This window comes from Oncorhynchus masou, chromosome 13 (assembly GCF_036934945.1).
Source record: "Oncorhynchus masou masou isolate Uvic2021 chromosome 13, UVic_Omas_1.1, whole genome shotgun sequence".
Taxonomy (NCBI): Eukaryota; Metazoa; Chordata; class Actinopteri; order Salmoniformes; family Salmonidae; genus Oncorhynchus; species Oncorhynchus masou.
This window is the reverse complement of record NC_088224.1, coordinates 80,781,084-80,805,150: the sequence shown is the minus strand read 5'-3', so window position 1 is coordinate 80,805,150 and position 24,067 is coordinate 80,781,084. Positions and strand designations below refer to the sequence as shown.

The 24,067-nt window shown below is 44.0% G+C and overlaps 2 protein-coding genes across 3 annotated transcripts; one reads left to right on the top strand and one right to left on the bottom strand.

Moving 5' to 3' along the window:
- Positions 1–121: 121 nt before the first annotated feature.
- On the bottom strand, positions 122–21,481 carry vwa7 (von Willebrand factor A domain containing 7). Of its 2 annotated transcripts, none has more exons than XM_064985263.1 (17): positions 21,160–21,481; positions 11,080–11,353; positions 8,436–8,669; positions 8,154–8,250; positions 7,942–8,076; positions 7,519–7,714; positions 6,616–6,785; positions 4,546–4,658; positions 4,225–4,341; positions 3,923–4,138; positions 3,475–3,607; positions 3,216–3,368; positions 3,017–3,109; positions 2,603–2,883; positions 2,145–2,281; positions 1,754–1,913; positions 122–1,512 (listed from the first exon to the last, which is right to left on the bottom strand). In XM_064985263.1, exons 2-17 carry the CDS (start codon positions 11,317–11,319, stop codon positions 892–894), a joined length of 3,096 nt encoding a protein of 1,031 aa, XP_064841335.1. In that variant the 5' UTR covers positions 11,320–11,353; positions 21,160–21,481; the 3' UTR covers positions 122–891. The 2 variants fall into 2 exon arrangements, with proteins under 2 accessions (XP_064841335.1, XP_064841336.1); XM_064985264.1 differs by lacking the exon at positions 21,160–21,481 and adding an exon at positions 13,907–14,024.
- On the top strand, positions 17,385–20,493 carry LOC135553443 (von Willebrand factor A domain-containing protein 5A-like). Its single transcript, XM_064985559.1, has 4 exons — positions 17,385–17,484; positions 19,655–19,830; positions 20,105–20,193; positions 20,355–20,493. Exons 1-4 carry the CDS (start codon positions 17,385–17,387, stop codon positions 20,491–20,493), a joined length of 504 nt encoding a protein of 167 aa, XP_064841631.1.
- Positions 21,482–24,067: the final 2,586 nt, after the last annotated feature.

Here is a 24,067-nt window from a genome sequence, read left to right as displayed (position 1 = left end):
TGATTTATGTGTGTGGTGTGTGCCCATGCGTGTGTGCAAGTTAAAAACCAAGAACATGTTGACCAGTGGCAGTCGATGCCGTTTAAGATGAGGTTGGACTTCTTTTTCATGAGCATGGCCTTATTTTTATTACAGCATATTGGATGACTGTCATTCACATTCCATTCACCCAGTTCAATGTTACATCCATAGGTTTAAACTACTACATGATACTAAACGTTTCCCTATACCCATCATGAGGTTGCTACATCCTCGCCTTTGAATGAAAGTTTACAATGTAGGTGCACACAGGTGATTTGATTTGAACACCACCGTGAATGGTTCGGACTGGGTGAACTACATTCACGGGTACTTCAAATCTGGTGCAGCCGTCTAAGGCACTGCATCTCAGTGTTAGATGCGTCACTACAGACCCTGGTTTGATTTCAGGCTGTGTCACAACCGGCCGTGATTGGGAGTACCATAGGGCAGGGCACAATTGGCCCATTTTCGTCTGGGTTAGTATTTGGCCGGGGTAGGCCGTCATTGTAAATAAGAATGTGTTCTCATCTGACTTGCCTAGTTAAATAAAAGGTAAAAAGGACACAGCATTTATTTGTCTCTAACACCTTGTAGTGGTGTAAACAGTCTGTTCGGGAGTCAGCGATGGGACAAGACTGTAACTACCAATTGGGAAGAAAAAGGGGTAATAAAAAAAATATTAACAAAAACAAATGACAACAAGGATAAGGGTTTGTATGACACAATGTCAATAAAGTACTATTTAAAAAACAACGTAATTCATCATTGTCTGCTTTCCAGTGAAAGGTTCAAGTGAGGAACTGAAGTCTAAAGTGTGCTTTTAGTGACCCATAAAAACAGAAGCCTTTTGGTTACAGAACATCTTTAAGGTTATTTGACATAGAGAAATGATCCCACATCAACCAACAGTGGAACAGTCCAAATCAAACTCAACATTGAAAACAACAGGAAGCAACTTTGCAGCGGCATCTCTCCAGCACTGTTTGACACTCCACTCCTCTCCCGTATACCTCTCTGCTGGCTGGCGGTCAGATGGCAGCGCCTCATATTTCCGGCCCCGTCCCACACCAGGAGCTCCGCCTGGGGGGAGCAGCAGGGGGAGGTGTACCTCACCCACAGAGGCTTGGGCAATCTACCTGTCCACTGGGCCACGTTCAGAGGAGGGTTACCTTGTACCAGCCTGGGATCCAGTTCAGCATAGCCATTCTCCCCATGTGCTGGGCTTGTCCTCTCCCTGTCTCTCTGTTTCTGGGGTTTGTGCTTGGGGGTGGGCTGGTTCTCCTCCAGGCTGTCCCCTAGGGGGTCTGTGGGGCTGTGGAGCAGGGTGAGAATGCCCTGACCCTGGGAGAGCTGGAGGGAAGCCAGGCCAGAGCACCCCCTGTCTGTCACAGCCAGAGAGACAGTCCATCTGACTCCTGTGCACTGAGTCGGGCCTGGGCAGGTGTGTTCTACTCGCATGATGGAACATGATGGGGGAGACACGTCAGGATCCTGGGGGAGAAGGGGACAGGATGTGATATCAGGGATACTACACAGGAAATTATGACATAAAGGGGGGTGGGCAAGTTGATTAGTATGTGTATATTAAATAGACATTTCCCTATGTATTTTGAATAATTGATTCCAGTGAGCTTCTGATCTCCAAAGCTGAAATTCAAAAGGCCTTGTTGCTACAGTATGTATGTATTGTACTCATAGAAGAAGCTCGGTTGTCTCAGTGTATGGGTCTCACCGGAGGAACCACAGTCAGGTGCAACACTGCGTAGTTGGAGTCCAGGGAGTCCAGCACTCGCACTGTCAGAGTCATAGTGACAGCCCCTCCAGCCTCAGCCCCCTTAGGAGTTTGGAGCTCCACCTCACCCCTCACTGACCCTCTCTCCCCCACAGAGAGGCTGAGAGAAAAACATTTTAGAACGAGAAATAACATAGAGTAGGGAGCAGGGATTACTATCTGCTATACAGTATATATTTTTTAATTAATTGTTGTTTATTTTGCTTAACAAGAGCTTTGCGATTCTGTCTGTAATGCAAAGTGCTATAAAAGTGTAATAAATGATTAATTATTATAATAATTAGCCATTTTGTGACAGTTTGACATTGTTGGTCAGTTTTGCCCTGTCTACCTGCGTGGTCCTCTCTGAGAGAGATATCCCCGGTCATCATCAGCGGTCAGGGTGAGGTTTCGGGCGGGACCGTGGTTCTGAACATCAAAAAATACTGTCGTACTGTGGCCAGGAACCAGACGTGGGATAGACAGGACCTGAGGGAGGGAGGGAGGGAGGGAGGGAGGGAGGGAGGGAGGGAGGGAGGGAGGGAGGGAGGGAGGGAGGGAGGGAGGGAGGGAGGGAGGGAGGGAGGGAGGGAGGGAGGGAGTGCATAATGTCTTACTCTTTCTTCTATTGTGTTCATGGCTGTGTTGTGCTAGACTGTCTTGTTATTTGTAATGTTCTGCTTGACAACTGATTTTTGTGGTGTGTTCTGTTATGCACAGTGCAGCATTGTGCTCTGCCTTATTGTCCATGAGGTCCAGATGTTGGGCTGTACAGTATCAGTTGGCTGTTTGTTGCTGTTGTTGTTGTACCTGTATCTTAATGTGTGTGTGCTGGATCATCTCCGTGGAGACGCGTTCCAGGCGGTTCCCTCCCCCGTCTCTGCCAGATAGACGGACACAGAACGGCACCCTGGGAACAGAGGGCATCCAACCAACCAGCTCCTCTCCAGAGGACGCAGATGAAGAGGACGAGTTTAGCCACACTTTCTGGAGGCTCTCCCCATTGGCTCCCAGCAGGGTCACGTGACTGAAAGAGGCCTTCTCATTGGGCAATAGACCTGTGACAGCCAGCACTAGAAAGGTTGGGACACCTGAATGGACATGAAACAGCAAATGGATGAATAGATGTGATCATGATTTTTTAGTCATGAAGCGTATAGGCTAGACAAATGAAGGATAAATAAATATATACTGTATTCTAGCCAAAAACCGCACCCCCCTCACCTGCGATTGGACTCCCATCCACTTTAGCGAGGCCTGGATGCGTTCCATTGGCCTCCACAGCAAAGTAATACAGGAAGTCCACATTGCTGTCAGCTTTGGAGACAGGTGTTACTCTGTTATCAGTCGGCCTACTCGAGTTTTGCTCATTATTACTCTGTGGGAACAGGTACTGTGTGTAGTATAGTGACAGACGGGGTACCTATGGCATTAAAGGTGACGTGACCATCAGCAATGGTGTTGAGGTGCCACTGGCCTGGCTCTATAGGGGACAGCAGGCTGATCCTGTACAGACCCTGAAACTGCTCACACTCTGCCAGGGGACCCTGCTGATTCAACAGAGACTGAGTACGATCTGGGAGGGGTGGAGGGAGACAATGAGAGAAGGAAGATGTCATACAGGAAGGCTGTCGTCCATGTGTGTATCTACATGTCAGTGTGTGAAACGTGTAGAGTCGTACCAGTTGGGCTGCTGAGGACACATTGTCTGAGGTCTCCAGTGAGGTGAAGGGTCACGCACTTCACTGCATTGTCCACACTGAAGGAGTGGGATAAGTTGGAGTCACTATCACTCTCTGCATGTAGCAGAGTCACCTACAGAGGGAGACAGAAGGCTTTGGCGTGAGGGCAGTGTTTCCCAAATTACGTATTGTCGTCTACAAAATCCCAGAGCTAGGGCAACATGTGGGAGGCAACTCATCTGCCTGGGGATAATACCAATGACAGGTCACCTGCCTGAAAAGAATAAACAGAGAAGTACCATTCTAAGAAACTATTTTATTTAGCATTGTATCATATAGTAACAAAACCTATTAATTTCAGACAAATAGTGGATCAGTATGGGCAGGTGTACCTCTGTAGATAATGATTGTACTCTACCACAGTGAGCATTTTGCCTTGTTGCAGTACCTTATCTACAGCTGTGTTGTCCTCAACTATGGCAGAGACACGGTGGATGTCTGAGTTAGTGGTGAAGACAGTCAGTCCCCCGGAAACAGAGGACAGGGAGGAGTAGAGAGCGAAACGGTCAGGGGACAGAGTCTCCCTCCTCCTCCTCCTCCTCCTCCTCTTCCTCCTGCTGCCCTTCATCTTGTGACTGGGGTCTTCAGTCAGGAGGAAGGTCATCTGGTGGAGCCAGAAGGGATTGGATTGTTTATCTGGGATCCTTTGTTATCATTTATCATTTTGATCACAAAAACAAAAAGTGTTACCTTGCATTGTTTCTCTAGTATAAGAGCCCTCACAGCATTGTACAGGTGAGCATCTTTAGGGGAGGCATCAGTGAATACAAATATCTCTGACAGGGGTGGGCTATGAGTGAGGGCCAGCTGTAACACACAGGTACATGAATGTACATAAGACTATCAACAAAGAGAGGGTAAAAAAAACTGATAAAATATGAAATCCTCTGAAAATGATGATTTGGCTGTTGCTATGTACAATTGATGTTTTGTTTACTGTATGTTATCCTATGCTGTTAATAGAAGATAATAATTTGATGTCAAATCAGCTGTAGCTACTCTCTGTGTTACCTGTATGGCAGAAAGACACATCTCAGGTTCATCTCCTCCACCCAGAGCCATCAGGTTCTCCATATAGCTCATGAACTCCTCCGGTTTCTCTGTCTCATACACCGGCCCCACCCCTGGAGCACAGAGAACACCGGGAAATGTATTCACTTCAGCACCATACACACTGCGTGGGTTACACTGGTAGCACCGCAATATAATTATATATACAGTGCATTTGGAAAGTATTCAGACCCCTTAACTTACTTTCTTTCTTTTTTCTAATTACAGCCTTATTCTAAAATGTATTAAATTATTTTTTTCCTCATCAATCTACACACAATACCCCATAATGACAAAACGAACACAGGTTTTAGGTTTTTTGTGCAAATTTATATAAAAAAAAAACAGATATACCTTATTTACATAAGTATTCAGACCCTTTGCTATTAAACTCAAAATTGAGCTCAGGTGCATCCTGTTTCCATTGATCATCCTTGAGATGTTTCTACAACTTGATTGGAGTCCACCTGTGGTAAATTCAATTGATTGGACATGATTTGGAAAGGCACACACCTGTCTATATAAGGTCCCACAGTTGACAGTGCATGTCAGAGCAAAAACCAAGCCATGAGGTCGAAGGAATTCTCCGTAGAGCTCAGAGACAGGATTGTGTTGAGGCACAGATCTGGGGAAGGGAAACAAAACATTTCTGCAGCATTGAAGGTCCCCAAGAACTCAGTGACCTCCTTTCTTAAACGGAAGAAGTTTGGAACCACCGAGACTCTATTCAGAGCTTGCCACCTGGCCAAACTGAGCAATCGGAGAAGGGCCTTGGTCAGGGAGGTGACCAAGAACCCGATTGTCATTCTGACAGATCTCTAGAGTTTTTCTCTAGAGATGGGTGAACCTTCCAGAAGGACAACCATCTCTGCAGCACTCCACCAATCAGGCCTTTATGGTAGTAGCCAGACAGAAGCCACTCCTAAAAGGCACATGACAGCCCGCCTGGAAAGATTCTCAGACCATGAGAAACAAGATTCTCTGATCTGATGAAACCAAGATTGAACTCTTTGGCCTGAATGCCAAGTGTCACGTCTGGAGAAAACCTGGCACCATCCCTACGGTGAAGCATGGTGGTGGCAGCATCATGCTGTATTCAGCGGCAGGGATTGGGAGACTAGTCAGGAACGAGGGAAAGATGAACGGAGCAAAATACAGAGAGATCCTTGATGAAAACCTGCTCCAGAGCACTCAGGATCTCAGACTGGGGCAAAGGTTCACCTTCTAACAAGACAACGACCCTAAGCACACAGCCAAGACAATGCAGTAGTGGCTTTGGGACAAGTCTCTAAATGTCCTTGAGTGGCCCAGCCAGAGTCCAGATTTAAACCCGATCAAACATCTCTGGAGAGACCTGAAAATAGCTGTACAGGGACGCTCCCCATTTAACCTGAGCTTGAGAGGATCTGCAGAGAAGAATGGAAGAAACTCCTCAAATACAGGTGTGCCAAGCTTGTAGCGTCATACCCAAGAAGACTTGAGGCTGTAATCGCTGCCAAAGGTGCTTCAACAAGGTACTGAGGGTCCTAATACTTATGTACATTTTTAAAACATTTGCAAAAATGTATAAAAAACCGTTTTTGCTTTGTCATTATGGAGTATTGTGTGTAGATAGATGAGGGGGGGAAAACGATTTAATCAATGTTAGAATACGGCTGTAACCTAACAACGAGGAAAAAGTCAAGGGGTCTGAATACCTTCCGAATGCACTGTATACATATATTTTTTTCATGTAATATAGTTTTATGTGGACCCCAGGAAGAGGAGCTTCTCCACGTGCAGTAGCTAATGAAGAACCTAATAAACTAAACTAATAACTTGTATATTGCAGCTATAACATTAACATAATGCCTGTCATATAGGTTTGATATTCTTGTAGACAATTACACGTAAAATGGTGCCCCAAAACTGAAGAAAGGAGTTTAGCCTGTAACACATTTTTGGCACAGGTAACATTTAGGGTTCCATGGTTTGGCCCTGACCCTAACCCTGTCAACTAACACACTGGCCTGGTCATGCCCTCTCCCTCACCTGGGTCATGGAAGGGCACCAGCAGGAAGGTGCCAGGCTGCTCGGGAGTGTTGGCGCGGGCCTGGATGATAGAGTGGGCACGGAGGCGGGCTGCGGTGATCTCCTCAAACATGCTGCCTGTGGTGTCCATGACAAACACCAGCGCTGGAGGCTGCTTCACACTGAAGAGTCTGCCCTCAGAATAGTACAGCCAACAGAAGGAAACAGTCTGCCCTCAGAATAGTACAGCCAACAGAAGGAAACAGTCTGCCCTCAGAATAGTACAGCCAACAGAAGGAAACAATCTGCCCTCAGAATAGTACAGCCAACAGAAGGAAACAATCTGCCCTCAGAATAGTACAGCCAACAGAAGGAAACAGTCTGCCCTCAGAATAGTACAGCCAACAGAAGGAAACAATCTGCCCTCAGAATAGTACAGCCAACAGAAGGAAACAATCTGCCTTCAGAATAGTACAGCCAACAGAAGGAAACAGTCTGCCCTCAGAATAGTACAGCCAACAGAAGGAAACAGTCTGCCCTCAGGATAGTACAGCCAAGAACAGGAAACACAGTAGCATGAGTAGTTACAACACATTATATGATACGTTCTGTGTACTATTTTTACCATGTTTAGAATATCAGCACAAATGGATTGTCTATAGATCAAGTTAATATACTCATATCAAACTTTATTTAAAAAAGTGTATATAACATCATAATGAATTTTTATTTTTTTAGTTTACCTTTATCTTACTAGGCAAGTCAGTTAAGAACAAATTCTTATTTTCAATGACGGCCTAGGAACAGTGGGTTAACTGCCTGTTCAGGGGCAGAACAACAGATTTTGTACCTTGTCAGCTCAGGGATTTGAACTTGCAACCTTTCGGTTACTAGTGCAATGCTCTAACCACATATAGACCCCACCTGAGGAAGCTGATGTTGCCCACACTGTCTCGGAGGTCTCTGAGCACAGTAAGGGTTGCCATGGTAGCGAGGCGGGCAGCCTCCACATGGAGGTAGTGATGGGGGGAGAAGAGGGGGGAGGTGCTGTCCTTATTGATGCCCCCCTTGGCCCCCTGGTGACGACTGCTGTCCAGTACACCCCCGTGACTACACTTCCCTGAAAAACACAGTATTTATAATGATTCTTCATCAAAGATAAAGTTATTAAAAAGTGTGACAGAGATTTTTTCAAATGGAAACCACACTCATGTTGAAGCTTGCAGACATTTGAAGTATTTCAATTTTTTTTTTAAAGATTACAAATAACTGAATCAATATACTGTATCTGGCTCAGATGTCAGTTCTTCAATCTACACAGGAATGAAAATAGCTAGGCCTCCGTACCTTGTGGTTTGGGTGGGTAGGTGCTGAAGTACCCGGTGGTGAGGAGTAGAGGGTACTGCTGACTTTGGGTCAGTCTGGGCAGGAGGTTATCTCTGCAGGTAGCGCTGTGACACTCCATACAGGTAGGAGTGTCCTCTGGGGAGGACAGATAGACAAAGAGAACTATGAACACAGATCTCGTTAATTTAACCCACAATGTGTTTTAACTGTACCTGTGGCTACAGGGAAGGCTGGCTGCCCAGGATGCAGCAGGTGGAGGTATATTGAGTGCTGACCCATCTCCACCCAGTTACTATGGCTGTAGAAATCCTGTTCACAGAGACAGACAGTCAGCATCCTGCAGGTCAGACACTGGGGACCACTCCTGTCATTCTCATGTAAAAGGCTCATTGCATATTCAAATTTCCACAACGCCAATTATTATTGGATGAGTGATATTTACATTTGACATGATGTGCTATCTTACAGAGTATCGTGTGTTTTGTCTATTGTACCTGCAATGAGTGTAGCAGCTGTCCCAGACTGTGTCTCGCCCCCTGGTACTCTTTGGCTCGTGCAGAGAGCAGGGTTTGGGCCCAGAACTGCCGTAGCATCGCCATAGATTCCTCCACGCGTTCTGAGTCAAAATGGTAGACTGGGTCGGACCGTGTGGAGCTCAGGAAGTCCATGGCTGCATTGGAATGCACCACCTCCCCCACTGCATGCCAGAACCCCCGACCCAGACCTGCCTGTGAGACCGTCAACATCATCATCATCATCATCCAGCAACTGAGTTTATTCATCATCAGCATCATCATTGTCATCGTCATTATGAATTCACAGCGCCATTATGGATTCCACTAATTCCACTTCAGCCATTACCACAAGGCCTTCCTCCCCAGTTAAGGTGCCACCAACCTCCTGTGATATCTGACAAATGCAGCGTTCAAAACAACTATGAACTCAGAACTCGGAAATCTCCAACTTCTGACTTCAGTGTGTTCAAACTGGGAACTCAGGAAACAAAACTAGCTCCGACTGGGAAAAATAGTTTTGAACTCGGAATTCAAAGTCGGAGAAGTCGGGAACTCAGGCCTCTTTCTAGAGCTCCGACCTCCCGAACTTAAAATCACAGACGTCATGATATGACCTCGTTTTTTCTCAATTCCCAGTTGTCTTGAACGTACCATAAGGTCATCATAACAGGGTGTCAGAAGTGCTTACACCTTGTCAAATTTAAGATAGGAGTGATTATTTCAAAAACATTGTTATGTACCTTGACGGAGTTTTGAGTGACCAAAAGTAGCTAACAGCTAACTGCTCTCTCATGTCTCTTCATTAGTTGAGCAGAGCCAGAGATAATTTAAAGGAGATTGGAAACACCCTTTGAATTGTATTAACGGCCATTGTGTATGCTGCCCATGCTACATCAATGGGCCGCGCGGTGCAATCTGGGCGATTCTGGGACGAGGAGCGCTCTCCTTCAAGGAGTGAATGGAAGTCAATTGGGCACGAGCTCAAAAACCCAACATTAGCATGACTTTCATCAACAAGAAGAACAACATTGCAAATCTTTTCCAAGATGTGAGATAATTAATTTGCTATCTGTAATATTGTATTGTTTTGGAATCGTGACATTAAGTACTATCGAGGAAAATAGGCACGTTTATTTGTTACATTTGACTGTGTAAAACCTAGTAGTACTACTTATTTCTCTGAGAGTGAGGTGGATATATAGCATTTTGCAAAAAAAAACAACATTGTTATTTGTTTCTCTGAAATGAAACCAGATGGCGTAAAGGAGCTTGCAAGGATTTGAAGTCTTCCATGATATCTACTTTGATGCTAATTAGTATTTTCGAATCTGAGTATTGATAAAAGTCATGTTGTCTGAGAGTGATTTACATGGTTATCAAAGCATCACGCCAGGGTAAGCCTACACGAAACACAGACCTTGTTTTAAGCGTTTCTAAAATCCGCTATGGGGAAAATTGTGGGAAAAAACGATTGGAATAATTTTCCTGTTTGAACGCTAGGTTTTATGGGTATTATGGCTCATAATGTGTTACTATTGAACAACCCCATGCCATGATTAGATAGTGAAAAACACACCAATCTCTTTCATTATTTCTTTAAACAATAAAAGCTAATTTACCAACATTTCTGAAAATTGATATATTGTCACGACTTCTTCCGAAGTCGATGCCTCTCCTTGTTCGGGCTTGTGCTCGGCGGATCGACGTCACCGGTCTTCTAGCCATCATTGATCTATGTTTCATTTTCCATTGGTATTGTCTTGTTTTACACACCTGGTTCCAATCCCATTCATTAAGTGTTGTGTATTTAACCCTCTGTTTCCCCTCATGTCCTTGTCAGAGATTTGTTATTGTTATGTTCATGTTTTATGGATTGGTGTGCGACGGGTTCTTGTACCCACATTTATTTTATTATGGACTTTGGTTTCGGAGTTTGTGTTTTAAGTTATTAAAATACTCCCATTTGTACCGAATTTGATTCTCCTGCGCCTGACTTCCCAGCCACCTACATACACGACGTGACATATTTAGGGTTTTGGAATTAAACTCTTCAACTCATTCTTTGCATATGTATTCCTAATGAACCATACATCAGATTCTCTCCAGATTTTGTACATGAAGGAATATAGTTATTATATGATATTACTTGCTTTGTTATCCAACTGTGTCCTTTCTGTCATCCTGTGAACCCTGTTCATTGCTGCTCACAGCTACTGTATATTTTTAATTCTGATTCTGTATTTTATTACCTTTAACTAGGCAAGTCAAAGAACAAATTATTATTTTCAATGATGGCCTAGAAACAGTGGGTTAACTGCCTTGTCCAGAATGACAGATTTTTACCTTGTCAGCTCAGGGATTCGATCTTGCAACCTTCTAGTTACTACTCCAACGCTCTCACCACTAGGCTACTAGGCAGCCAAAGCAACATTTCCCAAAAGCAGCAATAAAACAATGCTGGTCGTGATACTGACAGCAGTCATCATCATCATGGTGTCTATAGACATGTTTGTGTCTATAGACAGCCTTCCATGCATTACCTGGAGCTGGATAAAACGTTCTTAAGATGGAACACAGTACTGCAATGTGATTATGTGTGTTTACACACACACCACAGCCTCACCTGCTCCTGTGTGTGCTGGTGTGTGTTGGCCATGCTCAGTGTCTCCAGAGTGACGTTGAGGACACCCTGCTCAGTGATGAATTGGTGTGTGTAGGAGTCCAAGGACAGGGTTAACACACGGGACCAGAAGTTGGGGAGGAAGCCTCTGCAGCCTGGTAGAGTCAGTACCACACACAGCAGAACATACAGCTCCCTCATCCAAACCCCTGACCCACCATGACCCCTGCTCTGTGACATCATCAGTTCCTGGGCAATAGGGTGGGGAGAAGAAGACCTGAAACATATTATTTCCATTAGACTTTGGTCTTAGGTATGTTGTTTTGATAATTGTATCTTTACACAAAATGCAATGTTAGTTGTGAGAACAGGAGGATGAGTGTCTTGAACCTTGTGGCCACATAAACAATTGTTTGTGGTGACATAGATTTTCCAAATAGAACAAAATAGGCCATGAACCCCTTTTGCATTTATCCACCATGTTTATGGGGCATTGATCAGTGAAGTCTCCTAAATACCCCTCACCAAATGTCAAACCTCCAACTGAACAGTGTTCTGGAATCTCTGAAGCCTTCTAGCACATTCTCTGTTGTGCATCCTCACCACAGTGACTATCAGTTTCATGTCTCTAACCTCAACCACTTTTGCTACTTGTCTTATCACGAGCCTTGTTTTCATCAATACCCGAAAACATATTTTATTCTATCTGTCTCTCTGCTTATCTTGCTGTAGGAAATTGTTAAAATGTTTAGCACAGTGAAGCCTAATTTAACTTTGAAGTACATGCTCACCAGAAATGACATGGTGAGAGTCACAATACACTGTACTGAAATAAGGATGCTTACCTGACATAGTATGTCTTGATGACTAGATTAACTGGATTGTGAGTGGTACCCATCACTGTGATGTTTTCTTGACAATTCTGATGTTGAACCCTAATTAAAGGGTGTGTTTCTAAATTGCCTCCAGTGAGTCAGAGTGCGCTCTGGGCCATTTGTAAATTCAGAGCGTTGTCAGAGTGTTTCGCTCTCTGAGTGTTCAGAGTGCACACTGGACGCTCTGGCTGAGGAGTAGGGTTGATCAGAGTGTTCTGACCTCAGAATGGCAGTCAAGCTCCCAAGCTAACTGGCTAACGTTGGCGAGCTACTTCCAGACACAAATGAGAGAACACCTCACTCTGACCATTTTACTCCCCATAGCAGAGCTAGTTAGGCTGTTTTCATGCTATCTAGTGCATTAGTGACTGTAACTGTGCTGCTAGCGACAATTTAATAATTTTTTTTGCCAACCTTTACTGACACCTGTCATATTCAATGGGTGTTCTGCGTTAGTAAATTCATCAGTTATTCTGCATTCTGGCACACTCAAAGGAGAGTGCTCTGAAATCGGAATACATAGCCAAAATGAATTTACTAACACGCCCAAAGTTAGCTAATAATATGTATGATCATCGCCATAGTAACAACGTGTTGTGTTAGTTGTGAGAACAGGCGGATGTGCATTTTTGATAGCATTTTTGATAACATATCTACAGTATTTCACTTTTTATGTGTATAGTATTGCTTACTAGGTGTTGTCCAATGAATTATGTAACCACTCCCTCTTCAAATCAGGGTTGATTGGAAAAAGCTGTTCAAAAGAGGACATTGTATTGTCATATCTTTGTACTCCCTGACGAAGGCCATGCATCTGAAACGCGTCTGAGTTTTGAAACTTTGTTTCCATTGGACATGCCATACAAATAAAGGCATTTTAATTCATTATATGAAGAGTGCCTTTGTCCTCCTTTATTTTTGAGGAGGATGTGTGTCTTGAACCTTGTGGCCACATAAACAATTGTTTGTGGTGACAGAGATTTTCTAAGTAGAACAAAATAGGCCATGAACCATTTTGCATTTATCCACCATGTTTATGGGGCATTGATAAGTGAACTCTCCTAAATACCCCTCACCAAATGTCAAACCTCCAACTGAACAGTGTTCTGGAATCTCTGAAGCCTTCTAGCACATTCTCTGTTGTGCATCCTCACCACAGTGACTATCAGTTTCATGTCTCTAACCTCAACCACTTTTGCTGCTTGTCCTATCACAAGCCTTGTTTTCATCAATCTAGAGCATTAGTGACTGTAACTGTGCTGCTAGCAACAATTTAATTCTGTTTTTTTGCCAACCTTTACTGACACCTGTCATATTCAATGGGGGTTACGCGTTAGTAAATTCATCAGTTATTCTGCGCTCTGGCACAATCAAAGGAGAGTGCTCTGAAGCCGGAGTAGCCAAAATGAATTTACAAACGCACCCAAAGTTAACTAATAATGTGTATGATCATTGCCATAGTAATAAAGTAAACAACGTTGTACATACATGTATTATATAACATTGTATTAGATAAACAATTTTAGTCCCATGTGCTAACTTGTAACCATGGATTTCAGCCATAGAAATATGAACCTAAAATTATTTAAATAAATACCATTGAATTGCATTGCATTTCATAAGCAGTTGTTACTTATAATTACTTTAGTTACTATAATTTCTTGGTGTATATCAGATGAGGAAAGCCCTCATCTTCAACTTGATAATCTAATGTATTACTGTGCGTATGTACGCCGCATAGTCATTTTTTCACCTTAATTCATGACCTGTCTTTATCCTGTTCCATCTACTTCCTGCTTGATAAGTGAGTTTGATATATCTCCAGAGTTCAGACACTATTGGCGTACGTGTCAGACATGCTGTGTCAACTGTCTGTAGAGGAAATCCACATGTGAGTTCTACTGAGCCTTCAACCACAGTCTGTAACCAGAGAAAAGTTCTTTAGAATATCACACCGTTATTGAGTCTTCCAGTCCGTTGTCCTTGGGCCTTGTCTCAAGATGTCCTCTCTGGTATGAAAATACATAAATAAGTAATAGATGGGATGGGCGCCGCTGATGCAGCTTGCATGAGAGTCTGGTTGACACTGAGTCTTTCTGAGGGGGTAAACGGAAGGCTGAAGGTACCCCCCCCCCCCCCCCCCCATTAATGCACGGTGCATTGACTCTCCACAATAAGGCTGCATATATTACCAGCCATAGTGTTCAACTGAAGGCCCCCCTCCCCCTTCTCGCAATCCCTAACTCCCTCTCTTTTCTCCCAGGAAAGAAAAGCATTGGGCCGGCCTCTCTGATGAAAAACACCCTCTCCACACCCTCTCCCTCCTAGTAGATCCTTTCTTTTGACTTTATAAAGAAAGGGGGTCAGTTGCTAACCAACGAAAGACTCAGCATTGCACTTCAGCTCGTTGGCCTGTTTGTTCTAAGAAGAGATGGGGCACAGAGAGGTTAGCTGTAAAATATCCAGTACAGTGGTGGAACAAGTACCCAATTGTCATACTTCTGTAAAAGTATTGATACCTTAATAGAAATTTACTCAAATAGAAGTCACCCAGTAAAATATTACTTGAGCAAAAGTCTAAAGGTATTTGGTTCTAAATATATTTAAGTATCAAAAGTAAATGTAATTGCTAAAATATACTTAAGGATCAAAGTAAAAGTATAAATAATTTAAAATTCCTTATATTAAGCAAAACAGATGGCACCATTTTGTTGTTTTTTACATTTATGCATAGTCAGGGCTACACTCCAACACTCAGACATAATTTACAAATGATGCATTTATATTTAGTGAGTCTGCCAGATCAGAGGCAGTAGGGATGACCACATGTTCCCTTGATAAGTGCGTGAGTTATACCATTTCCCTGTCCTGCTAAGCATTCATCATGTAACAAGTACTTTTGGGTGTCAGGAGAAAATGTATGGAATAAAAAGTACATTATTTTCTTCAGGAATGTAGTGAAGTAAAAGTAAAAGATGTCAAAAATATAAATAGTAAGGGCCTCCCGGGTGGTGTAGTGGTCTAGGACACTGCATCGCAGTGCTAGCTGCGCCACCAGGCTCTGTCGCAGCCGACCGGGAGGTTCATGGGGTGACGCACAATTGGCCTAGCATCATCCGGGTTAGGGAGGGTTTGTCCGGTAGGGATATCCTCGCGCACTAGCGACTCCTGCGGCGGGCCGGGCGCAGTGCTTGCTAACCAGGTCGCCAGGTGCACAGTGTTTCCTCCGACACATTGGTGCAGCTGGCGTCCAGGTTGAATGCTTGCTGTGTTAAGAAGCAGTGGTTGTGTTTCGGAGGACATTTGGCCTTCATCTCTCCCGAGCCCATGCGGGACTTGTAGGGATGAGACAAGATAGTAACTAGTAACAATTGGATACCACGAAATTGGGGAGAAAAGGGGGTAAAATCAACAAGAGAAAATATATATAAAAAGTAAAGTATAGATACCACAAAAAACTACTTAAGTAGTACTTTAAAGTATTTTTACTTAAGTACTTTACACTACTGATCCAGTAAAGATAGCTGTTTACCTGAATTGTATAGCTAGTATTCCATTCCAGCCATTCCGTTGCCGTGTGTCTCACAAGTAACTCAGCCCAGGCAGTTAATCATATGATCATGTTCAAGCAGCCAGGCGCCAGCTGACAGACCATCCAAGGGCCATTTTTTGGGGGAGGGGATGCACGCCGGCAAAGTCACAACACAACACATCACTAAACAATACATTAATTGCACTATAACGGTGAAAAACCCTGCCCACAAGCTGTTAGGGCCTACATAAAGCTGTCCCAACAGCAGAGTCCCAACACCTTACCACTGCTAGACCTGGCTATCAGCGGAGCTTTTTCTGGCAGAGAAACAGTTCATTCAGGCTTATTTACTGCCTTTAAAAAAAACATAGCTGCTGCGGCTGACTTGCTTAAACAAATGTTGTTTCTACTGACAAATTGAGATGTACAAACTATGGCATAAGAGGACAATCCGTAATTTTGATTAAGACATTAATGAGCAAGTTCGGACAGACATAGTCAATATAAATATTTGTTCAGCACTTTTGAAATGTACAGCTACAGAATTCAGAACATGGGCCGTTCTTACAGTGTTCTCCCGGTACACCAAGTCAGAACCGTAGGATAAATAAATGGGACATTTAAGCAGACAATGAAAGCTCTTACAATATTCAATGATTACATTTCTCTAAAAAAGGTTATAGGCTACATAACACCAAGTCAGAACAGTAGGCAAAATTATTAGGGCCAGGCACATGGGCTACTAACAGCTTACTACACAACATGCACTTAGTATTACTTTCTTAGCTACAGTATACATGGTCTCCCTGGCAGATTACATAATTTATACAGCAACATACAAGACATTTTGGCTGCCGTTTTACAACCAATTGTTCTACTGTGTATGTTTTTTCACATTATTTGTAACTTATTTAGTACGTAATGTTTCTGCCACCGTGTCTTATGACAGAAAAGAGCTTCTAGATATCAGGACAGTGATGACTCACCCCATACTGGAGGAATACTTTTCCTTCTTTCGGGCGGGAAGGATTTACTTTAGACGCCTAACAAGGCCCTCATCACCGTCATTCGCAGAAGAAAGAGACGGAGGTATTGAAGACGACGTTCGGGGTGCCTTGCAAGGATCCAACGCTGAGAGGGTAATCTACGTTTATCATCGGTCCTATTAGCCAATTTACAATCAATCAGTAATAAAATAGACAAACTACAATCACGTATATCCTCCCAACGGGACATTAAAAACTGTAATACCTTATGTTTCACCAAGTCGTGGCTTGAAAGACAACATGAATAACATACAGCTGGCGGTTTTAAGCTTTTTCAGCAGGATAGAACAGAGGCCTCTGGTAAGACAAGGGGTGGCGGTCTATGTATATTTGTAAACAACAGCTGGTGCACAAAATCTAAGGAAGTCTTTAAGTTTTGCTTGCCTGAGGTAGAGTATCTCATGATAAGCTGTAGACAACAGCTTAGAGCTTTCATTTGTATTTTTTGTAGCTGACTATATACCACCACAAACTGATGCTGGTGCTAAGACCGCACTCAATGAGCAGTATACGGCCATAAGCAAACAGGGAAACACTCATCCAGAGGAAGCGCTCCTAGTGGCCAGGGACTTTAATGCAGGAAAACTCAAATCCGTTTTACTTCATTTCTACCAGCATGTTAAATGGGCAACCAGAGGGAAAAAAACTCTAGACCAGCTTTACTCCACACACAGAGACTCGTAAAAAGCTTTCCCTCTCCCTCCATTTGGCAAATCTGAACATAATTCTATCCTCCAGATTCCTGCCTACAAGCAAAAACTAAAGTAGGAAGCACCTGTGACTCGGTCAATAAGAAACTGATCAGATGAAGCAGATGCTAAGCTACTGGACTGTTCTGCTATCACAGACTGGAATATGTTCCGGGATTCTTCCAATGGCATTGAGGAGTACACCACATCTGTCACTGGCTTTATCAATAAGTGCATCGAGGATGTCGTCCCCACAGAGACTGTACGTACTGTACATACCCCAACCAGAACCCATGGATTACAGGCAACATCCACACTGAGCTAAAGGGTAGAGCTGCCGCTTTCAAGGAGTGGGACTCTAACCCGGGATATTATAAGAAATCCCGCTATTCCCTCCGACGAACCATCAAACAGGCAAAGCGTTAACACAGGACTGAGACTAAATCGTACTACACCAGCTCCAACGCTCGTCGGATGTGGCAGGGCTTGCAAACTATTATAGACTACAAAAGGGAAGCCACGAGCTGCCCAGTGACACGAGCCTACCAGACGAGCTTAATTACTTCTGTGCTTGCTTCGAAGCTAGTAACAGTGAAGCATGCATGAGAGCCTGAGCTGTTCCGGATGACTGTGTGATCACGCTCTCCATAGCCGATGTGAGTAAGACATTTAAACAGGTCAACATTCACAAGGCCGCTGGGCCAGACGGATTACCAGGACGTGTACTCTGAGCATGCGCTGACCCACTGGCAAGTGTCTTCACTGACGTTTTCAACCTGTCCCTGACCGAGTCTGTAATACCAACATGTTTCAAGCAGACCACTATAGTCCCTGTGCCCAAGAACACTAAGGTAACCTGCCTAAATGACATTCCAACCCGTAGCACTAACATCTGTAGCCATGAAGTGCTTTGAAAGGTTGGTCATAGCTTACATCAACACCATTATCCCAGAAACCCTAGACCCACTCCAATTTGCATACCTCCCCAACAGATCCACAGATGATGCAATCTCTATTGCACTCAACACTGCCCTTTTCGACCTGGAAAAAAGGAACGCCTATGTGAGAATGCTATTCATTGACTACAGCTCAACACCATAGTGCCCTCAAAGCTCATCACTATGCTAAGGACCCTGTGACTAAACCTCTCCCTCTGCAACTGGATCCTGGACTTCCTGACAGGCCGCCCCCATGTGGTAAGGGAAGGTAACAACACATCTGCCACACTGATCCTTAACACGGGGGCCATTCAGGGGTGCGTGCTTAGTCCCCTCCTGTACTCCCTGTTCATGCACCAAGTCAAGGTCCAAAAGGCTTCTTAACAGCTTCTACCCCCAAGCCATAAGACTCTTGAACAGCTAATCAAAGGGCTACCCAGACCCATCTTTTACGCTGCTGCTACTCTCTGTTTATAATCCATGCATAGTCACTTTAACTCTACCTAGATGTACATATTACCTCAATTACCTCAAGCCCCCGCACATTGACAATCTACCGGTACCCCCTGTATATCGCCTCGCTATTGTTATTTTACTGCTGCTGTTTAATTACTTGCTACTTTTATTTTAAATTTTTTACTTAACACATTTTTTCTTAAAAGTTCTCAAAGCATTGTTTGTTAAGGGCTTGTAAGTAAGCATTGGGGCGGCAGGGTGGCCTAGCGGTTAGAGCATTGGACATTTACCCGAAAGGTTGTGAGTTCAAACCCCCGAGCTGACAAGGTACAAATCTGTCATTCTGCCCTTGAACAGGCAGTTAACCCACTATTCCCAGGCCGTCATTGAAAATAAGAATTTGTTCTTAACTGACTTGCCTGGTTAAATAAAGGTAAAATTAAAAAAAAAATAATAATTTCACTGTAAGGTTGTATTTGGCACATGTTAAATAAAGGTTAAATAAAATACAAATGTGACAAATAAAATTGGATTTGATTTGAGTATGGCATTTTCTGGATTTATGGTGCTTTCCAGACAACTGGGGAAAACAAGATTGAGTCATGATGACGTCAGTGATCTTCAGGTCGTAGCTTTAGAAAGAGGCCCGAGTTCCCGACTTACAATTCCAAGTTGGATGACCTTTCAAAATTTGTTTTGCCGGTCTGAGCTCGTTTTGTCCCGAGTTCCCAGTTGTCTTGAACTCACTGAGGTCAGATTTCCCAGTTCTATGTTAACAGTTGTTTTGAGCGCAGCAGAAATCATGCTGGATTGACAGCATGGCCAATGTTGAATGTCTATCCTTTTAAGCTTGGAATAGAGACCATTCAACCCAGAATTAGGACCACACACCCACTCCACTGAATAGCAGGCTAGTGATTGCTTTGCAGTGCTTTGCACTGATTAAATCCACTCTCTGACTGCTCTGCCTTCAGAAAAGCTGTTGGACACTTCTGTTCTCTCTCGTCTCTCTGTCTCTGTCGCTCGCTCTCTCTTCTCCCAGGCTCCTTAATGGGTGACCCAGTGGTTATGTTGAGCTTGTACCCAGAGTTCCCCAAGGATGTGATGTCATCGATGACCTCACACGGGGAGTTCCTGTTTGTAGTGGATCGCTCTGGCAGCATGGAATGCCCCATGCACCTTGGGTCTGGGTCACAGGACCGTATTAGCAGTGCCAGGGTATACACACACACACACACGCACACACACACACACACACACACACACACACACACACACACACACACACACACACACACACACACACACACACACACACACACACACACACACCCCTATTCTAGTGAATGAACAGCTCAATCTGCACAGAATTCACCACATGGTAGTTTGGAGTTAAATCCAATGCACAGTGGTTACTCTGTCCTAGTTCTTTAAGACTGTCCTATAAGGTTTATTAAAGAGTAAAGACACTTGTTGGACTTCTCTCTTGCAGGATACTCTGCTGCTCTTGCTGAAAAGCCTGCCCATGGGCTGCTACTTCAACATCATCGGCTTTGGGTCCAGTTATGAGTCCTTCTTTCCGTGAGTGTTTTCTCCTTCCAACCCCTGTTTCAATCTTGTTTACATCTAATAATTTGCAGCAGGTAGGGGAAAGATTCAAATGTCCATGGCTTTGGTCTGTCATATGTTGTGGTGATGACCCTTTGACCTTGTGTGTGTGTGTATATCTATCTGGACGTCAGTAAGAGTGTGGAGTACAGCCAGAAGACTATGGATGAGGCTCTGCAGAAGGTGAAAGAAATGAGGGCTGACCTGGGAGGTACAGAGATCCTCCAGCCTTTAAAACATATCTACAGCCAGCCCTGCCTCCCCGACAGGTAGCTAACACAGTTTACTCATACACCTTATACATACCTCATACACAAACACTGTAATTCACATGGGCTCCTCCTGAAACCCCTGAAACGCCTCCCACCTTTCCATGACTACAATCACATGAACCTTATGTTCACTATAATGGCATGTTTAGTTGCACACTTCCACCCAACCAATGGCATGTTTAGTTACACACTTCCACCCAACCAATGGCATGTTTAGTTACACACTTCCACCCAACCAATGGCATGTTTAGTTGCACACTTCCACCCAACCAATGGCATGTTTAGTTACACACTTCCACCCAACCAATGGCATGTTTAGTTACACACTTCCACCCAACCAATGGCATGTTTAGTTACACACTTCCACCCAACCAATGGCATGTTAAGTTACACACTTCCACCCAACCAATGGCATGTTTAGTTACACACTTCCACCCAACCAATGGCATGTTTAGTTACACACTTCCACCCAACCAATGGCATGTTTAGTTACCCACTTCCACCCAACCAATGGCATGTTTAGTTAGAGTAACACCCTAGCAAACAGTGTATTTTGAGTGTGGTATTACTGGGACACCAAATAGACCTGTGTTTTTGGTTGCTAAGGAAACTTCTCAGTATCAGTGCTGCATGTACATTATTTAACGTTGACATATTATCAACATACCCGCTCTGTCCTCAACAGCTCTTCTTGTTCACTGACGGTGAGGTGGGGAACACCAAGGAAGTCCTGGATCTGGTGAAGACTAATGCCGGTTCTCACAGGTGGGCCCACAAGCACTGTTTCCCCTATCATTACCTAGTTGGGGTAGAGATCCCATAGCTAGCTCTGTCACCTCCCACCTGAAATAATTGGACTAACTGGTTTTAATAGAGTTTGTTACAGAACCCATTGCACCTGTCTGGAAAGTAAAGGTCTAACCACGGGTCTTTTTGACTCAAAAGATGAATTGTAAAACCCAATCTAAAGTAAACCTACCCAACCTGTCTGTGAGCAGCAGTGTGGGAGAGTTCTGTAGGTTAGGGCTTTTTCACCAGTTAGAAAACGAAAGCCTTCTTATTGATGATTCTTCCTGTAGGGGTTAGTGGGGTAAGTTGAACCATTTTTACACGCAGTATCACCTCGTCAAGAGAAATACAGTATTCTTTCTAACAAAGAGATCTACATATACTGTATTTCAGGATGTTCTGTATCCCTGGAAATAATCACAATTATTAACATTAGCGTAGCATATTTGACATTTAAGTGGAAAGCTTTTTGATAAGCGGCTTAACAAAATAAATACGTCCCGTATTAATCTGCAAACAGTTCCGTTAATGGCCACCGTACTATTTTGTTCAAGACATATCCGTTTAATTTTGTTAAAAAATGACACCAACCTCGTTTCCTACCAACCTTGCCTGTCAACTTTTCATTGCGTAGCCCGGTGCGCCCTCCTGTGGACTCTTAAAAAATGGTTCTTCACCAACATATTCAGTGTTGTATTCAAATGTCTGATCGTTTGTTTCACAGATTAATCTTATGTTTTGAGAAAGTAGTTTAATACTAAAATATAAATTAGTATGAATAATTTACATCAAATAAAACGTTAATTACAGTCATGTGCATTGACATAAACAATTAAAATAGTGTTGGAGTTTGTGTTGCAGAGATGCACTTGGAAAGTAAAGGAAGAAATACACAAGATGGGTTGAATAAAAATATGTATATTATATTTTAGACATGTATTTTCTTTTTTACAAATAAATAATTTCATATGAAAACAAACAAAACAAACAATTAAATCTCGACCTCCATCCCTATATTGTCACAAAAAATCATCTCCAACGTCACCTCTGGATCCCACAGCACACACCTGCAGCGGAACTAGTGCTGGGAGAAGTCACAGCACACACTTACAGTGGAACCAGTACTGGCAGGAGTTACAGCACACACTTACAGTGGAACCAGTGCTGGCAGAAGTCACAGCACACACTTACAGTGGAACCAGTGCTGGGAGAAGTTACAGCACACACTTAAAGTGGAACCAGTGCTGGCAGAAGTCACAGCACACACTTACAGTGGAACCAGTGCTGGCAGAAGTTACAGCACACACTTACAGTGGAACCAGTACTGGCAGGAGTAACAGCACACACTTACAGTGGAACCAGTGCTGGCAGAAGTTACAGCACACACTTACAGTGGAACCAGTGCTGGCAGAAGTTACAGCACACACTTACAGTGGAACCAGTGCTGGCAGAAGTCACAGCACACACTTACAGTGGAACCAGTGCTGGCAGAAGTCACAGCACACACTTACAGTGGAACCAGTGCTGGGAGAAGTTACAGCACACACTTACAGTGGAACCAGTGCTGGCAGAAGTCACAGCACACACTTACAGTGGAACCAGTGCTGGCAGAAGTTACAGCACACACTTACAGTGGAACCAGTACTGGCAGGAGTAACAGCACACACTTACAGTGGAACCAGTGCTGGCAGAAGTTACAGCACACACTTACAGTGGAACCAGTGCTGGCAGAAGTCACAGCACACACTTACAGTGGAACCAGTGCTGGCAGAAGTTACAGCACACATTTACAGTGGAACCAGTGCTGGCAGAAGTCACAGTACACACTTACAGTGGAACCAGTGCTGGCAGAAGTTACAGCACACACTTACAGTGGAACCAGTGCTGGCAGAAGTCACAGCACACACTTACAGTGGAACCAGTGCTGGCAGAAGTTACAGCACACACTTACAGTGGAACCAGTGCTGGCAGAAGTTACAGCACACACTTACAGTGGAACCAGTGCTGGCAGAAGTCACAGCACACACTTACAGTGGAACCAGTGCTGGCAGAAGTCACAGCACACACTTACAGTGGAACCAGTGCTGGGAGAAGTTACAGCACACACTTAAAGTGGAACCAGTGCTGGCAGAAGTCACAGCACACACTTACAGTGGAACCAGTGCTGGCAGAAGTTACAGCACACACTTACAGTGGAACCAGTACTGGCAGGAGTAACAGCACACACTTACAGTGGAACCAGTGCTGGCAGAAGTTACAGCACACACTTACAGTGGAACCAGTGCTGGCAGAAGTCACAGCACACATTTACAGTGGAACCAGTGCTGGCAGAAGTCACAGTACACACTTACAGTGGAACCAGTGCTGGCAGAAGTTACAGCACACACTTACAGTGGAACCAGTGCTGGGAGAAGTCACAGCACACACTTACAGTGGAACCAGTGCTGGCAGAAGTCACAGCACACACTTACAGTGGAACCAGTGCTGGGAGAAGTCACAGCACACACTTACAGTGGAACCAGTGCTGGGAGAAGTTACAGCACACACTTAAAGTGGAACCAGTGCTGGCAGAAGTCACAGCACACACTTACAGTGGAACCAGTGCTGGCAGAAGTTACAGCACACACTTACAGTGGAACCAGTACTGGCAGGAGTAACAGCACACACTTACAGTGGAACCAGTGCTGGCAGAAGTTACAGCACACACTTACAGTGGAACCAGTGCTGGCAGAAGTCACAGCACACACTTACAGTGGAACCAGTGCTGGCAGAAGTTACAGCACACA

Bases quoted from the DNA above. Each gene is read 5' to 3' on its own strand.
- vwa7 (XM_064985263.1), bottom strand. From the start codon at position 11,319: ATGATGTCACAGAGCAGGGGTCATGGTGGGTCAGGGGTTTGGATGAGG. The intron at 4,659-6,615 runs GTGAGGGAGAGG...TCTGTGCTCCAG, and splicing joins GGTGCCCTTCCATGACCCAG to GGGTGGGGCCGGTGTATGAG. The intron at 1,513-1,753 runs GTGAGACCCATA...CTTCTCCCCCAG, and splicing joins ACCTGACTGTGGTTCCTCCG to GATCCTGACGTGTCTCCCCC.
- LOC135553443 (XM_064985559.1), top strand. From the start codon at position 17,385: ATGTTCCGGGATTCTTCCAATGGCATTGAGGAGTACACCACATCTGTC. The intron at 19,831-20,104 runs GTATACACACAC...TCTCTCTTGCAG, and splicing joins ACCGTATTAGCAGTGCCAGG to GATACTCTGCTGCTCTTGCT. The intron at 20,194-20,354 runs GTGAGTGTTTTC...TCTGGACGTCAG, and splicing joins AGTTATGAGTCCTTCTTTCC to TAAGAGTGTGGAGTACAGCC.